This window comes from Urocitellus parryii, chromosome 10, assembly GCF_045843805.1.
Source record: "Urocitellus parryii isolate mUroPar1 chromosome 10, mUroPar1.hap1, whole genome shotgun sequence".
Classification (NCBI taxonomy): domain Eukaryota; kingdom Metazoa; phylum Chordata; class Mammalia; order Rodentia; family Sciuridae; genus Urocitellus; species Urocitellus parryii.
The window spans coordinates 106,808,621-106,827,106 of NC_135540.1; the positions used below are offsets into that span (position 1 = coordinate 106,808,621).

Genomic DNA, 18,486 nt, shown 5'->3' on the forward strand with positions numbered 1-18,486 from the left:
ACACTCAGGAATAGGTCAAGGGAATGTGGTAGAATGTTAAATTTGAAGTGACAGGAATACAGGTTGGTGTTCAGTGTGTAATTCTTGCATTGTTTTTTCTGTAGCTTTGACATTTTTCAACAGAAAAAGTTGAGGGGGAAAAAAGGATTAAAAAAAATTATACTTTAAAAACTACCCCACTCTTTGAAGAGAGAGAGAATAACTCACAAATCAGTTCAGAAACCAAACACAAATACTTCTTTATTTATGGGATATCATTTTACATCAATTCCATTAAAACCTAAAACCAGTTTGCTGTACTCAAGTTAGGTGGCATAACAGTATTTTAGTTAAGCTGGGAGTCACAGGACTTGCACACTTTTATGAATGTAATGCAAATACTGACGACAAGAAGCATTCACAGTTATAGGTTAGCTGCTGTTCATTTAACAGTAACCCCCAATAGAAATTATTTTATGAAAAAAGCAACCCACATTTTGGTCTCATTTACAGATACCCAACATTTCAGTTGGTCAATGAATTCTATACATTTATTATACAACATATGAAAGAATAAAGGATAAGGCGTACAGAGGTATTTTAGCAGTTGTAAGAATAAAAACCAAGGGCAAAAACTAACTTTTAAAGCTTTCTGTATAAACTTCAAAAGCACTGCTAGAATGGAGACTGAGAGGCAACAGAAATCTGTTGTTAAACCAGAAATCTAGAGGTCTGTCTAGTCAGATTATAAAAACTTCAGAGAGTCATGCTTCAAAAAGATGCACGTAACATTATAGTGGATGTTTGTAACAAATTAAACAATGAAATTTCTGACCTACTGCAGCAGTAAACAGGTAAAAGTTGTATTCCCCAACAACAGAGTATTGCAATATGGAGTTGAGTTCAAAACACAAGGGAAGAGAGAAAGGGTGTAGACTCAGGTACTAAAGAAAACCCAGAAGAAGGCACCCTAATTTATTTAACATTAGCCCATGCATAAGTGCTTGATGACTGTTCAATTCTGTGTGACTGAGGCAAATTTTTAAGAAGTGTCTGACCCCCTTTTCTCCCCTTCAAAGTAACTACATAAAAATCAAGAAAACAAGGGCAAGCACTCTGGACCAGCAGTCACAGAGGTGTTTTTTTTTTTTTTTTCCCCAAGAAAGTTTATAGATGATTTGGAGTTTTCTAACTGCAAGATTATCCCTTTGGAATACTTAGTTTAGTATCACATGAGATACTTGTTTTTACTTGAGAGTTCTTCTTATCACCAAAATGTTCACTGTGGATGAAATGAAAAATCTTCCCTTCATAACAACTTTTTTATTTTGGAATAACTGTGCTTAGTGTTTAAAAAAAACTCTAGATGCTAGCACGTTTAAAATAATTTCATCTATGATTTAGATATGTTTTGCACAAAACAACAGGGGATCAAATTTAAAAATTGTGGCCTTTAAAGTGTGATTTTTATGCTTCATTGGGGTACATCTGAAAATGAATCAATTCTCTATAGATCCAAACCTGCCTATGGCCAGTCAACACTGTACAACACATGCATGAACCCTTTTCAACATGTCAGTCTGAATAGCTGTTGTTTGCCATCAACATTTTCTATTCTTTCCAGATATTAATGTATGCAAATATTCATTTGTAAAGTTAAAAGTGAGACTACAAACAAGGAATGGTTAAGTATGCTTAGTCACTACTGAGTTTTTTAAACTTGTGGTTTATTTCACAGCAAACCAAACCTTATTATTTGGTAGAAAAAGGAAGTAGTTGCATTCTACCACATCATGATTTTGTATATGCACACACACTGTATATACATACAAAATTTCTGTCTTTGGTGGTTTAGTTAGGGAAAAAGAAATATGAAAATCTGAACACCGTTTGCAAAGAAACTGTAAAACTGGTCAAGAGTAGCATTGTCTGTGTGCTTTACTCATTTAATGCCATTGAAAAGTTCACATTTAATTGAAAAGATTTTTTTGGCCAATAATCCAAACATCTTCCAATCATTACATGCTCATGCCTGGATCTTTCTTACAACTACGGCATCACTTGTTCAAATGCACCATTAGCTCTTCACTTGGTTAAATCATTAGACTTTTGTGTTTTCACAAAACTTTAGGGACCGAGTTAGTCACTCAATAGCACCAAATAGTTGGGGTGAAAACATGTTATCTATACATTTCCTCAAGAAGGCAAGGTAAAAAGAAAAGGAAAGAAAGAAAGAAAAAAGACATAAAATACAAACCTAAAAATACCATCCCACTTACTCATTTCCTCATCCACATAAATAATGGCTATCACCCTTCAGTACAAATGACTCAGGTAATGACAAGTGGCCCCTCCAGGAAAGGTCCTACTGTATGATAGGATTAGCTCAATGCTGGTGGTCTGTTGTCCACTGCCTGCAATGGACACGCTGCCAGGAAAAGCCTAGCATGAAAGAAACAAAGAAAACAAAAGGAAACAGCACTCACTTATAGTATACCTTTTCCCAAAAAACGAGGAAATTAGACACCATGAAAGCTTAACTAAAAATTCAAGCCACAACTAAAAAGTGCTCTGCAGTTATAAATTGCCAGCAAACCAGTAGGTTTTCATGGGGGAGGCAAAATAAATTTGACTTTGAGTGGCACAGAAAGCATCAGCAGACCAACACTGGCTACAAGAATGCAAAGGGCGGGGTAGGGGGACCACTGAAGAAAGTTCATGAGAATTTAAGCCCCAAATTTCAAAAAAGGTGCATGTTAATTTGTTCCTTTGTACCTATATTCAACCTACTATAGTTTTAACATTAAAAAACAAAAATACTATACCTTGCATGGTGGAAATGATCTGTGGCATGTTACCTGTCTAAGTAGTCAAATAATTATAACTTTTGTCATTTTAAAAAGCTAATATTGTCAAGTAAACCAAATGATATTTGGCATATGCCATGGAAAAATTATGACTCCTACCTCCTTCCAGAAGTTGGCCTCTTAAAACAGTACGGTTAATTCTGGCAATGTTTGCTTATGGTAACAGTTGTTTTGTCTTGTTTTCTGAAATGCTACATTTGAGACCAAATAAAGTATAACTGGTTCATTTGAAAAAAGGGACTAGAAATATGCCACAAAATTATTTTTACAATACATTTTTGCAGAAATAATCTCTAGGTGAAGCTTTTTCTTTTTATACACATATACAAAATTTAAACAGCAATATACACATAATCACAGTGAGGACGTTGGCAAATTCACCAATCTGTAGTGTAAATAACAAACTGCAAAGCAGCCTTCCAAGAGAACAATGCTACACAGCAAGCAGAGCTGGCCCATCAATAGCAAACACCAAAACATCCCTGCGAAAGGGAGACAGTGCAAGAAAAGCAGCATGCGCTTTGATACAAACAGCAATTTATGGCTAATGGGTGACATAACTGTGGTAACAGTGACTCTCTCGCTGCTATGCATAAAGTCCTAGGACATCTGTTTGTCTTTATACCACTCCACGAACTCGTCCAATAAAACTGGCCCTGGAAGAGAGAGGGGAAAAAAAAAAAAAAAAGAAACCACAGTGGCTCTAAGGCTTTTCTCCGGGAGGCAGGCAGGCTATGTCCAAGGATGTGGGAGAGGGAGGGAGGGGACATTCCGCACCCAGTACTCACATGCTCCATCTTCATCATAGTTGCTGAGGTCAAGATTAATTGTTCTGCTGAATTCCAGCACATTGCACCACTGGTCTTTGTTAATCACTTTATATTTTGATTGCTGATGGAGGGAAAAGGAATATGATTACACTTAAAATGAACAAGTGAGACAGTTTCAATTCCTGTATGAACATAATAAACTTCATGTAGAGCTAATCCTTTACATTCAAACACTGATGCAGGAGGAAGCAAGGGAGAGCAAGAGTAGAATTTAAGATGACAATTTTCCTTACAAAATATGGGGCTGGGGGGTGGGGGGTGGGGAGTGGCAATTCAAGGTGACAAGAACATCAAAGAAACACAATTTCATATTCCTAGAAGTGAAATTTCTATACTGTGGAAGCCCTTTTATGTAAAATGGCAATGCCACAAGATTTAAGAGAGAACGTATAAATTTATGCAAAGCACTCTATCCAGTCCTTGGCACAAAGTGTTACATAAAGAGTAGCTCCCCTTAATAATCCTCAACATGACCAGCACAGCTCACTGCCAAGCTGCTGGCTTGAAGCACATGCAGCGGTGGGTCACTTGATGAGAACTTGTTATCAGTGCTACAAGTGACCTCAGAACTGGGGGCTTTTGCCACTGAAGAAAATTACTATTCAAATAATTAAGAACTTGAATCTGATCATAAAAGAAACTGGAATAGCTGTGAAGTAGTTCCTCAAATCCTCTTAGACAACAAATATGCTATATAGGCTTTTTAAAAAATATAGTATTCCTAAACACAGATTTTAAAATAAAATCCACAACCAATAATTTTTAACTCCTCACCACTAAAACATAGGAAAATACAAATGCATAAAAAACAAAGAGAATTAATTAAGTCAATAGTTTTGAGGATATAAACATAAGAAAAGCTAGAATCAAAGGATCACTGTCTCCTTTTAAAAGAAAATGCAAATCTGTATAAGAGCAAAGCACAGACTACAAGTTTACCTTTCTAAGCAAGTGGAATCAAAGAATAGTTTGAAAGAGCTGGTAATGATCCTGGGATTGTGCAACATCAAGTTTCCTCACAGCCAGGTCTTTCAGTAAGGACCCTTCACACTCAGCTCAACTCCTGCTCAGTAAACTAAAAGCGAGAACCTAGTTCCGTCTTTGTTCCAATAGTGAGCTTGTATCTCACAGGGTTGTCAGAGAAATGACAACAGATCGGACATGGAGGGGACCATCATATAAACAAATACTTACATTAAAACCAGCTTTTACAACTTTCTTGAGTCCCAGAGATAACAGTCCTCAAAGAATTCTATCAATTGTTAGGTTCTTCTGGACCGTTGTCCAGTTGTCAGAAAGGTTATTAGTGCAAGAAGGAAGCTGGAGTCAGGGAAGATCTAGGATTTTCTCCAAGACCCAACAACGTCTATGGTGTTCTTGCAGCAAGGGGCATTTTTAAAAGGGCTTGGGGCAAGAGGGCAAGGAGAATGCCGTAGACAGCCCAAGTAACTCAAATATTTCAGACACTTCCAGGTGCAGCAGCAGGACATTTCAACAAACCAGCTCCTCATAACTAGCAGCTCAAAAATTCTGATCATCAATACTTAAAGCAAACAAAGATTGATGGAGTAGTGCTGGTTGTTTCTAATACACATCTGAAGAAAATTTAAACTGAAGGCGACACTGTCAGTTTTCTCAATACAGTACTTAAGTTGATCTAAATTCCCCAAGTGACTTGGAGATAAGAGTAAATAAGAACAGATTACAAACTAATTTTGGTAAGAAGGCAGATGGCTGTTTTTTTAACTTTTGCTTATAATCAAAGCTGGAAATTTATCTAAAGCCATTAAATAAAGAAAACCTTGTTTTTCTATTGTTATAAAGAGCAGGCAACTAAGCAGCCATGAAGCTTTTAAAACTGGGCTCATACAAAATAAATTTAAAAAAAGAAAAAACTGGACTGAGAGGGGCTAGGCAAGGACAGAGCTGCAGCCACAGGTGATGCACCGTAAGGCAGAATGAGGCTCCACCAAGCAACGAGGACGGACGAGCTCCAGAAGACAGGGAGTGCTGACTGACAGCAGTTATGGCACCATGTTTACTATGAGTGATAAAGTACGACAAACAAAAATTACACAGAATGGTTAAGGAAAGTATACTTGGTAGTTCTAAGCAAGCAAATATACATTTCATAAAATAACAATTTGGTACCTCTAAGAATTGGTGAAAAACTGGAAAAAGGGGCCAGATTTTTCCTAATAACAGTCCCAACATGCACTTGGCAGTGTTTATGTCTAGGCTGCGCTGGTCCTTTTCCTGTTTAACAAACAAAAACAAGGATGAGCCAGATGCCTCCAAATAATAACTTCCAATAATCCAAATTTGTATTTCACTTCAACAAGAAAATTTCAAACAACTCATTTACCATACACCATAAAAAACCAAATAGAGACTAAGGCAGGGAGAAGGAGAGTAAGTAATATACAACAGAAGTCTTGATTATTTTGATATTATATAAATTTATTGTAAGAAAGATTCATGTCAATTGAATGATTACCCTAATGCAAAATTAATTATGTAGCAGTATCTACAATCATTTCATTGAATAAATAAAAATCTATTACTAACTTGCTTGTTTGACTTACGATAATTATAAAAATCATAATTGTTGATCCTGAAGCCTATACTTAACTAAATGGAGTGTAAAGGTTTGATTGCCATGCTTAGGAATCAGGTTTCCTTAATAAAAATCATTTTCCCAACAATTTTATTTCATGGGGTAAATATTTTTCTTGTACCTAAACATGCTGGAATTAAATTCCACTTAAAATAAATGCTGAGCCCTGGAGATTCTCTCCTCATCAGAGGATGTATTCAGCCACCTGTGCTGGGGGAAAGCAGGATGTCTATCATTATAATCCTTCTTACCTTGGATTTCTTAGCAGACTGTCCCTAACGAGTAACCAAGTGAAAGACATTTCATAAGGAAACGACAAAAGAAACAAATAAAGGTAGATTATGTTCACTTTCTTTTGCAATTAAAGATCCTAATGTCTCATTTCATGTTTCTTAGAAGTTTCCATTCTAGAACTACAAATAGGCAGTTCACATGAAAGGAATCGAGAGGGTCTGGGACCACAATAATACCTTACACATCCAAAGCTAGCCTCCATGTAGTACCTGAACTGTTGAAGAAATTTACAAGAGTATTACAAAGGAAGGATGTGCTCGGCTACCCCAAATGTGCAATTTAAATGCTCACCACATTAAGGGAGGATGCTGTGACCACCCTTATCTGTCACGTATGCAGCCACACATACTTTCCAACTCCACCAGTGAAGTGCTCTTTGGTACACAGTAAATTTCTACATAGGGTACTGACTTTAAAAGAGAACTTAATCAGCGAATGTTAAGAGCCTCACACAATAGCAAATGAGGGAGATGAAGATACAGAAACATGCTGTTAAGGAAAATGTCTAATAGGTCTGTTTTGCTCTCAGTCATATAGTATAATGGTCAATTCAAATGGCACTATGTCACCCTTCTCTGTTAGAGGCCACCCAACTCAAATCTGATGATGGCAGGGGCATCCCAATTCCACAATTCTACACAAACAGGAGGCCTCTTTCTCACAGCCTTCTCTGCCTGTCCCTTGGCCATGCAGATGGTCCTGCTAGGGCTGCAGTACTCACAAAGGAGAAGAGGACAGTAGAAGAGGTGACTTAGAGATTGTCTTTTACCAAACAAGCCTCATTGGCTTGTTGCATTTGTGCTTATGCTTCTGTGAAACACTGTGAAAGCAAATGGGAAAAGAAACATCCCTTAGCCTGTAACAGGTGTGGCAGACAGCAACAGCACACCACACCATGAAGCAATCCACAAGAAAAATGAGTAAATTGTTGAGAAGCACACGCGGCACCATAGGACCAGGCCAAAGTCCATTTGTCAAACAAAAGTTCACGAAGCACTGGGCTGATGACAGTGGTGCTCTAAAGAGCTTTCCTTTGTAGAGTTTGTCATCATTCACCAAATCCCCAAATCTCTAGTCTGGCTGTGAAATATACCGTGCCTTCTTCCATCATCATCAGTGCCTATGCCCCCATCACAACAGACATACACTAAGGTGACAAAAAAGAAAAGAGATACAAAAGGACCTGGACAGACTCTTTGCAACAATATAATCATCCGACAAACTGATGATCATGAAGGATTTCAACGCGTGTTTGGCAGTGATGCCAGAACATGGAGGAGAGGCATCAGACTCACAGGACCGGAGAGCTGAACAGCACTCACTCACTCCTGCTCTGCAGGGTGCCAGCCAGCAGCTCATCACTAACACCATCTTCTGCCTAGCAAATAAGAGAGAGATATTATGGATGCACTCACAGTCTGAACAGTGGCATCTCACTGACAACCAACAGTGCCTGTGTAGGGACTTGTACCTAAGTGCAAATGACCATAACTGGAAACACTCAAAAATTCCTGGGAACAACACAGTTGAGAGAGCCCACAGCAAATGCCAACTAAACATCAAAATGGAGATACTCCCCAGGGTTCTCTGACTACAATGATCCCTAAGGGCATTCTCTGCAAAGAGGTTCCAAATTTAAAAGTGAAATGAACTTCCCAGGATGCTATCAGGCAGCCATCAACATTATGGGCATCAAAAAGAAAAAGAAAAAAAATCACCTTAACCATTTCAAGGAGAGTACAGCAAAGGAATCCAAAAAACTCTTTGCAAGAAATTAAAATAGTACACTGTGCACATCAATCCTGTAACCTTCTGTTCATGCAGCACCAAGAAGTAAGGGACAGACCAACAGATTTCTGCATCCCAAGGTCGGTATCCAAGCAGAAAGTACCTTGAGAAAGCCTGCCAAGAGCCAGCCAGCATTTCCAGAAGACCCATCCAGGTTAAAGGAGAGGGAAATGAAGACTTTTCTTCCTACCTATCTCTTAACACAAAATTTATATGTGTGTTTACTAAAACTTAATTTTTTAAGATAAATAGAAAAAATAATTTTTAGTCATTTCTCAAATAATAATAGAAAATGAACTATTTTGGACAAACCAATCCTGTACAATACACAACCAGATTCTCACTGTCCTCCTTAAACATGGATTAAAGGCACAGCAGGATGGAAGGGATCAGGCCTTTAACAGTGCAGCTAAAAATCAAAGGATCCCATTAGAAATAGTGGAAGAAGTTACATTTTATATGTGGAATAAATGCACCCCTGAAGCTGAAGACTAACAACAAACAATGTATGATAGAGAATAAAGAGGTTTTATTAAGGTCTGATTTAGAACTCTAATTTTTCAAAAAGTGCCTTTGTTTACATAAGACTGTTCCAGTGCAGTTCTTTCCTAAAATGGAACAAATGAATTAAAAAATAAAAATGAAAATGAAATTTAAAAAGTTAATTATAAATGTTAAATGTAAAGTATGTCACAAAAATGGATCTTTAAATATTTAGGCATCTGTATCTGCTCTAGAGACCCCTAATTGTTCCAGGTGATCTACTTCCAATTTTCATTAAGTTTTAACAGCTTGAAAATTATCTGCAAAAAGAAGAACCTTTTATTAAAATTATAATTTAAAAAAAACTTAGCAGAAATAAAGTCCTGCAGCTTTTTAAGAGATACTAATTGGACTCAAGAAAGTATATATTAGTTATTGTGATTCCAAAAATAAATGGTGAAGACAAAGTTGGAAATTGCATGTGAAATCAAAAGGCCTCAAAAGCCTTATGGCATGCATCACATGAGAACACAGAGAAAATGCAGTCCTTCTTAATACAGCTACCTGCATCAACAAACATTAGGTAAAATAGGCTCTCAAGGCTTCAATCTTAAACACTGTGGTTCAGTTTTAGAAACTAAAAATACAGCAAAGTAGCTTTTGCATGGGTTAAAAACAAAAAGTAAAAAAGCAAAAAGTCATAAAATCCAAAAGTACCCGCCCTCCTGTTGGTGGAAAAAACATATCTAAAATAATTATGCTCTTAGAACTAAGCCAACAATATTTTATGAATAACAATATTTGCAAGGCAATTTACTAAGCTCAATTTTTTTTTTGGTACTGGGAATTGAACCCAGGGGCACTTAAAAACTGAGCCAATCCCCAGCACCCACCCGCCTTATTAATATTTTATTTAGAGACAGGGTTCTGCTGAGTTGCTTAGTATCCCACTAAATTGCTGAGGCTGGCTTTGAACTCATGATCCTCCTATCTCAGCCTCCCAAGCAGTTAGGATCACAAGCGTGTACCACTATACCCAGCTAAACTCAACTCTTGACACTTCCTTTAAAACAGAAGAGAAGTCTGTCGAAAGGCACTTTGCTTATTATTTTGTTTGGTACAATCATATTCTACTATATTTAATAAGCACTACTCTCAAAAAACAAGTCATTATTGAAACTTGAGGTTTGCAACTCCCTTACTCTAATTATATGGTTAACTTTTACCTTGAGCCAGTGAGTGTACAGTTTCTTAAACTCTTTTAATACCATCAGGATAGGAGCAATTATTATTATTACTGATTTATAAATAAAGAAACTGAGGCAGAAGAACTTAAATAATCATCAATAAATGGTAGAGATGGAATTTAAGCCAGGAATTCTGATTCCAAGCCTGAGCTCTTTCATATAATACCATCTTGCTTGCTGGGGTGGTAAAAAAGGAAGAACAATTGAAATATTAAGAGATAAACAGAGGCCAATTAGTTTAACTGCTGAGCAAATCTGAGTGGCTCTGCAACAGCCAAAGAGGAATCTTAAAACTAACAAGATTGTTAGGGGTAATGGGCCTGCAATTAGATTACTACTTCATATTACTTTTATTCCTGACCTCATCTGTTTTCCTTTATAATTTTTCCCTTTCTGTTTTCCTTATAATTACAATGAAATGTGAGGAGAAAGGGGTGGGGGGAGAAAGAGACACAGAGAAGCACAGAAAAAGAGAGAGAGGTGGGTGGGGGGAGGGAGGGAGGGAGAGGGAGAGAACGTATGCACACAGGCCTGTGCTGGGTGTTGTAGAGAAAGGGAAACTAGACAGTTAGTAAGTGAAAAAATGCTTCAAATTAGAAGAGAAAGTAATTCCAAATGTTCACAGACAAAAGTGAATGGCAGGAAGAATTTTCTTGATATACCAGGAATTGCTGAACACAAGACCTAGCAAGTTTCCTTAGCAAATTCTGTCAATAACATCCTTAATCATTTCTAGTTCAACTGTTATTTTTCTTGGAAGAGGAAGGTACTTTATGTGTCCTCTTACTTAAATCTTAAAGGTGGCTTTATGTGTCCTCTTAAATCTTCCTGAATCATCCTCAGAGACAATGAATAGAAGCCATTTGCACCTTCTGTTGGAATAGTGAGAACATCAAGAAACTAGTTTGATTTGGTAACAAACTCACTTGTCAAAAAAGCATTAGGAAAATGAGTTCCCCCAGGTGTCTCCTGCGTCCACAAGACCCCTCCACATCTGACTGCTCTAAAATGCTTTGAAAAAACAAAGATGCTACCCCCCACCCCATCTCTCATTGTTGGGCTCACTATCCTTTGCCCAGGCCTCTCCTTTGCATCCAGCAGCTTCACCTGACCCACCCTGGTCCTGTCTTGGTTCACCTTAATCACTCCATCAGGGGTCCTCTCAACTTCTGTACTCATTCTGAATGAACAAACTTCTCATTCTGAATCTGTTCCTTTTGGTATCAGGGAAGAATTACACTGCCGGGGGGGGGGCGGGGGGAGCCCTACTGTTATGTGAACTCATGGACTCTGCTCTTATCTGGTCCTTGATGCTGCTAGTCAGCACCTCACTCCACCCAACCAACATTCACCCTTCTCAAAATGCCAAGTGCCAACCTCCCCCAGACTCTCACAGTAGCTTGGCTCCACCACTGAGTATGTAAAAGAAAATCAACTGTGCTGGTATTGATTTGACTATTCCCAATCACAATGAAAAATAACTGAATTTAGTCTTTCATCTCATTCTCTTTATTCAATCTTCTTATTCTCATTAGGTCCTTTTCAAAAAATGAACCAAGGCTGGAGTGGTGGCATGTCTGCAGTACCAGGTACTTAGGAGGCTGAGTAGGGATGATCGCTTCACCCCAGAGATCCAGACCAGCGTGGGTAACCCCATCTCAAAAAAGAAAAAGAACCAAAGTGCACACGTGTGTGTGTCTGTCTGTCTGTTATTTAAAGGACTCCATGCAACAGTTTATATAATAAATATAATTTACATTGAGGGAAAAAAATCCCTATGCATAAAAACACTGAGAAAAAATCCAATTGTATGAGAGAACTGACTTTTTGGCTCTTCACATTTTTATCTCACCATCTTTCTCTAACAAGACACAACGGGGTGGTGACAGTTTTGAGTTGAGGAAGACAGCATGGCTCTAGGAGGACTCTGGCCTACATATCAAGGGCTGACCTCATGCCATTAGCTGTTCCCTTCTCTCTGGCTCTGTTTCATCATCTGAATATTGACAAGACTAGACCAGGTTTCTTTCTGCTTGGAAGTTTCATGATTCTGTGATAGTTATAAAACTATAAATAAGTACAGTTCAAAGAAAAAATTGGGGGAAAGTAATACAAGTTTATAGCCAATTACCAGTTTTAATTGGCTACAAGGTTCAGAGGTGAGGAAAGAAAGGAATACCCACTTGGGACTGTAATTTTGGTGGAGAGGTATTACAAGGTCCATTTCATTTTCTGATATTACATTAGTTTCTTTTCTGATATATTAAAGTGTAATTTAGAATACTTGACATGTTATTTTGTTGTTTGCAATATAGTATTTAGGATACAAAATGGTCAAGAAGTTCAATCTTCATTAACATTCTGATTTTTAAAAGACCTGCTGTGTTGATTATAACATATTACCTTCAGTAGTCATTTTTCTATTAGAAAAAAAAATATATTGGGGGTGGAGTTGAGCTCTGCTTCCAACCAAGACCAGATTTCCCTTTTCATTTAAAACAAGCAAAAAGCTGGACAAAAGATATGAATGAAGTGCCAGCTTTCACTCTCTGCAAGAGGCAGCAAGGGACCATGACCCCTGAGAAAAATGAAACAAGGTAAGTCCTACAGGATACCAGTTTACCCTGTGTAGGCGGTTTCCAGGTTGTAAAAAAGGAAAAGGGAAACCCAAACTGAGCCCAGTGGTCTTGTTGAGTTGGAGAAAACAGAGGTTGGAGGTCAGGGAGGCAAAGGGAACTATACTGTGTGAGGAAAAATATCAGTGAGATGGGAGGCATCAGAGAGATCTGGAGGTTTCCAGAGCAGTCTCCTTCAGTCTTGGGCTGAGGACTCATGTGCACACAAACAAGGGGAAGGAACCTGACGCTGGAGAAGGATACACCACAAACAATGAGGCAGGTACTCCCAGGGCTTACAGGGGGTGGGAGATAGTTTGTATTTCCACTAGCCAGCATGGAAGAATCTCAGGATACTCAGGGCATATATACAGAATAAAAGCTGCTCTGGCTCAGCCCTTTCAAAAGATCCAATTAATTCCAAGTAAGTTAACTATGCACCAGGGGGGAAAAAAAAGAAATTCAACACTGTTTAAAGGACTATCAAAATCTAGTAACCAGCAATGTAAAATCCATAATAGCTAAAAAAACTAGAAAAGCAAAGAAATCGAACAGTAGGACTCATAATGAAAAAAAAAAAAAATCAACCAACCGAAAGAGACCCAGGAATGACAGATTATGAAACCAAAAGGCAAAGCTGTTAAACACTCCCTAATGAACATACTCTAGATATTCAGGGAGGTACAAGGAAACATCATGATGAAGAAAGAAATGGAAGATATAAAAAGACCCAAGTAGAACCTCTGGAGATGAAAAGCATAGTATCTAAAATGAAAAATACACTGTCTGGGATAAATAGGAAATTAGATACTGCAAAATAAAAAAATTAATCCTGGAAGACACAGTAGTAAAAATTAACCAAAATGAACAAAGAGAAAACAATAAAAAGTGAACAGAGTATCAGTGCCTTGTGAAACAGTATCAAGCAATCTAACAAAAATATTTGTTGTTGTTGTTCAAGAAGAAGAAAAACAACAACAACAAAAAACTTTTGAAGAAATAACAGCTGAAAGATTTCTCAACTTAATATAAATTTTAAAACTCACAGATCAAAGAGTTCAATAAATCCCATAAGGAAAATAACAATGCCCGGAACATCACAACTACATGCTGAAAAGCAGTGAATAAATGCAGTCAGAAAACAAACAAAAAAGACATTATGTTCAAAGGAACAAAGATAAGAACAATAGGCTTATCATGAAAAACTAGTATACAATACAGAAGACAATGAGGAAATATCACTGAAATAATAAAATGTCAACCTAGAATACTTCTCTGAGAAGTATCAGACTAAATTGAAGGCAAAAATAAAAGCTTAGAAAATTCATCACTGGTAGATTTGCACTGTGAGAAATGTTATTTTAGGCAAAAGGAAAATGATACCAGATAGAATTTAGATCTATACAAAAGGAATAAAGAGCACAGAAATGGCATAAAGTTGAGTACCTGTAACAGAAATGTTTGACTATTTAATACAAAAAAGATAACATCTTGTGAGATTTATAGCAGTAAAATGTGTTATAAAAGCTTTAAGTATGGGAGGGCAAATGAACATGTTCTCGTGTTCTTACATGAAGATGTATAATAAATATTCTTTGAAGATAGATGGTAAAACTTTAAAGATGAATACTGCAAAGCCTAGAGTAACTACCAAAATAATAAAATGGAGACACAGCTAATAAGGCAATAGGGGAAATAAAGTGGAATCAATGAAACTAAATACCTTTCATCCCCCCAAAACACATAAATAGGAATGAAAAAACAAAAACAGATGGACAGATAGAGGGAACATAGCAAGATAGGAAACAGAAACTTAACCATCCTAATCATTACATTAAATGTACATGATTTGTATATCTCAATTAAGAAAGATATTTGTAAGACCCAACTACATGCCATTTATTAAAAAAAAAAAAAATCCACCTTAAATATAGAGAAACCAGTAAGTTAATAGTAAAAGGAAGGAAAAAAGATGAATCATGCAAACATAATGAAAAGAAAGCTGGAGGGGGTGTATTTGTATTTGACAAAGCAGACTTCAGAACAAGGAATACTACAAGAGATAAAGAGAGATCCTTCACAATGCTAAATGGTCATTTCATCCACAGGGAACAATACTAAGTAAACTGAAGCCTAACATCTAAGCTTCAAAATACCCAAAGAAACAAACTAACAAAAGAAATGCAGAAGAGATCATTAGAAATTATAATTGGGAAATTCAACATTCCTTCCTTAGTTACTGAAAAGAACCAGTACACAGAAATCAACAAGGACAGAAGACCTGAACAACATATCAACCAACCTGACCTAATAGTCATTTATAGAGCACTCCACTTAACAACAGCAAAATATTCTTTTCAAGTACATATCAAACATACATCACAGCAGACCATATTCTGGATCATAAATTAAATAGATTGAAATCCCAAAGGGTACATGTTCTTTGACCACCACTGAATTAAATTAGATATCCACAATGGAAAGATTATCTAAAAAATCCTAAATACTAGGAAAATAAGCAACACACTTCTAAATACCCAATGGGTCAGGAAATAAATCACAAGGTAAAATGGAAAATATTTCTAACTGAATGCAAATGAAAATTCAACATCTCAAAAACTGTGGGATACAACTAAACAAAACAAGATTCATTAACAAACCAATCTTAGAACATCCTGAAGCTGAACTGAAGTGCTATGGTAATCAAACAAAGATTCAATATGGGTGGCTGTTTTCAGCATTACATAAAAGGGCTTAATTCACAAAATTTTTTTAATGAAATCCTCCTTAAAAGCAAAGAATTGTGCTGGCTGTTGTTGGTAAATGAAAGAAGAAAACGCACAGTTTCTCAACCAATCAGGAAAAATGAAGGCCTGTACCAAACTCCAAAGCCATGCAGAGGAGACATTAGGGTAACATAACGGAAGACAATAGAGCCTTCCAAGACAGGAAGATCTGGGAGGCTGCCTAAGAGCAAAAGCATGTGGCTGGGACCCAGACAGACTGGAGATAGAGCAAGTCATGACAGTGCAAACAGGGCTCTAGGCAAGGACCCTGGATAAGCAATGGCAGAAAGCAAAAAGGCTGAGAGGCCAGGGGGCAGGCTCAGTGATCAGGCTCTAATACAATTTCCCCATGACACAGGCAATGCAAGGTGAAGCAGCTTGGGACTCGACTGGGAGGCCCAGGAAGAAGCCACAGACTAGACCTGAAGTCAAAAGACCTTGGTTTAAGTTGTGGATCTACTGTCTACCAACAAGGTAACCAGCATCAAATTCTTCCACTTTTCTACGGCCCACTTCCCTCCCTTGTGAAGTGCATGAAACCATCTCTGGCTGTCCCTGAGAGCTGCCATGAGGATAACTGGACTGTAAATACCAGTCTAGTCACATAAAGGCAATGGGAAGTTATTGAAGTCTCTGGGGAACAGGATGAGTGAAGGAAGAGTATTGACACCCTACTGATGTGAATGCTGGATGAAAAGTGAAAGAACATGGAAACAGGAGAAATACAAGAGTGCGGGTTAGGAGTAACGAGGGCCTCAACAGGGGAGGCTGCAGTGGCATCAAGAAAGAGTAGGCCAAGAGCTCCTGTAAGATGAGCCACCATGGGGTGAAGTCAGAAAAGAGTAAAACAACGTGAATCTTAAAGCATAGCAGCTATCCGGGAGAATTTTGACCCACCCTCCAAACAAAGTATTCAGAAAACAGCTGACTTAGGTGTAGGAAATATGATGCTTCTAAACGGACTTCTACCCACACCATAAACAACAGCTGACTATGGAAGGGGAGGAAAACCAATCTTCTTGTAATGAACTATTTAATCCTAGAAACTAGTATCTATTCTAAAAACATACAGCAACTAACTTCTATATACAATCAGGTACCATTTAGTCAAACACTACATCTGAATTTCACCTTATTTCTAGCATCAATGTATTTCCATGCATGTTGTGATTTTATTAGAAGGCTGCAATAAAGGAAAAATGCACCGAGGGTACCACAGAGAGCTACTAATGTGTTACTACAGAAGCATCAGCATTCACCATGGATTAAACCTTTGGTACTAAATTGGCAGAGCCAGAAAGAGTAAAAAGTGGAAAAAAAAATGATGATGCTGAAGAAAGAATAACTCATCACCAAGTTCTCTGCATTAAAGAAGAAGAAGAAGAAGAAGAAGAATGCAATCAATCAAGAAAGTCTAGTCACTCAAATCCACTAAACACACAGACTACAGAAAACATCACTATAGAAAAAATTTTAATTGTAAGGGCTTGTGTCTGAATGACAATGCCAACTGGTGCCTGAGGATTCACTACCTATGGTGACCAGGCCAAATCATAAGCCTTACTTCACACCAAAGAACCACTGCTATCACATACGTGGACTTGACTCACTATGTAGTAAACAGGAAAAAAGCTGTTTGAAATTCACACAATTTCTAAATAATATGATAGCACCAAGTGAAACTAGATTAGATGTGGTTAGCTGATTCTATCTAGTACCGTGAGGGGCAAAGGTTTATCATTCTATGAGAAGAGCTTTTTCAAGTTTACCTAAGAGACATTTAAAACAGTTTATCACATGCTGTATGTTACCTTTATCACAAGAGCTAGTAAAGGTCAAGGTCTGCCACTATAGCTTTTTGCTTATATACCAAAATCTTTACCCACATCAGTTATTTTTTTAAAATTGTACATGTATAAAGAAATACTAACTAGCATCCTGGGAGTAACTTTTTCATGATCTTTGCTGTGGTATGGAAAAACAAACCTCAAAAGGCAATAAAAAGTGGGGGGGGGGGAGTAGAAGGAAACATCTGGATAGGCTCCAGAGAACTCACCCGTGCAAAGTCAAATGCGTATCTGTAAATAAGCTTAAAGTTTGTGGAATCATTTAATAATGATCGTAAATAATCCAAAGTATTTCTGAGTTTTTCTGTTGTATCACATCTACGGAAAAAAGAAAACAGCAAATTACAATCTTTGTTTTGAAACTGGGACAACATAAAACACAACACCAAAGGAAGGAAAAAAAAAAAAAACCTTAAGTTGGAACATACCCAAAAATGATTTTTTAAAAATAAATTTCATATTTATAGACAAGTTGATAGAATAGTAAATAAGCACCTCCTTACCACACCCATTTCTGGCACATTTATGTTTTCCTCTGCACTATTTTCTATATGTGTGGAAGCTGCAAACATAATGCCACTGCCCCACTAAACACTTGGATAGTACCACCCCTCTTCAGTCTATCACTTTCACTTTCTCAGCTAACATATAGTTCACATGCACATTAACCAACTGTTCTCCAAACTTCCTTTACAGTGACTGTCATTTTTTAAGAGACCAGACCAGTTATTTTTATAGCACATCAATTTGTCAGGTAATTTCTCCACAATTCTGTGTAGGCTCAACACTTGACAGGACCACTCCATGTCGCACTGTGTCCTTCCAGGATACCCCAGGGGGAGGCTCATCTTGTCGCCTTTCTCATTACTGCTGATATTAAGTTGATGGTTAAGGTGATGTCTACCGGGTTCTTCATTTAAAGGTACTTGTCTCCCTTTGGAGTGTTAAGTACTCTGTGGGTTGACACCTTGAGACTAAATGTCTTGTTCCCCAACATTTTGCTCAATGTGTAAATTTTTTAAACTTCAATTTTCTTGATGCCCCGACATGCCCACAAAAAGACTGTTAATAGTCTGCCCAGGAGACCAGGTGCATGATGTGACACAGATGGTCCCTGCCACAAGTTCCCCTTC

At 37.5% G+C, this 18,486-nt stretch overlaps 1 protein-coding gene across 3 annotated transcripts in view; it reads right to left on the reverse strand.

The window, feature by feature from the left end:
• Window positions 1-254: 254 nt before the first annotated feature.
• The window catches only part of Dcun1d4 (defective in cullin neddylation 1 domain containing 4), a 70,766-nt gene continuing 52,534 nt past the window's right edge, over window positions 255-18,486 (reverse strand). The window contains exons 8-12 of one of the 3 annotated variants that reach the window (XM_026386623.2): window positions 17,563-17,671; window positions 5,828-5,932; window positions 3,635-3,737; window positions 3,408-3,502; window positions 255-2,421 (exon numbers count right to left, since the gene is read on the reverse strand). In XM_026386623.2, coding sequence (XP_026242408.1) covers window positions 3,447-3,502; window positions 3,635-3,737; window positions 5,828-5,932; window positions 17,563-17,671 — 373 coding nt within the window. In that variant the 3' untranslated portion in view covers window positions 255-2,421; window positions 3,408-3,446. Of the gene's footprint in view, window positions 3,503-3,634; window positions 3,738-5,827; window positions 5,933-17,562; window positions 17,672-18,486 lie in introns of all 3 variants that reach the window. The other 2 variants (XM_026386613.2, XM_026386633.2) reach the window with 2 other exon arrangements.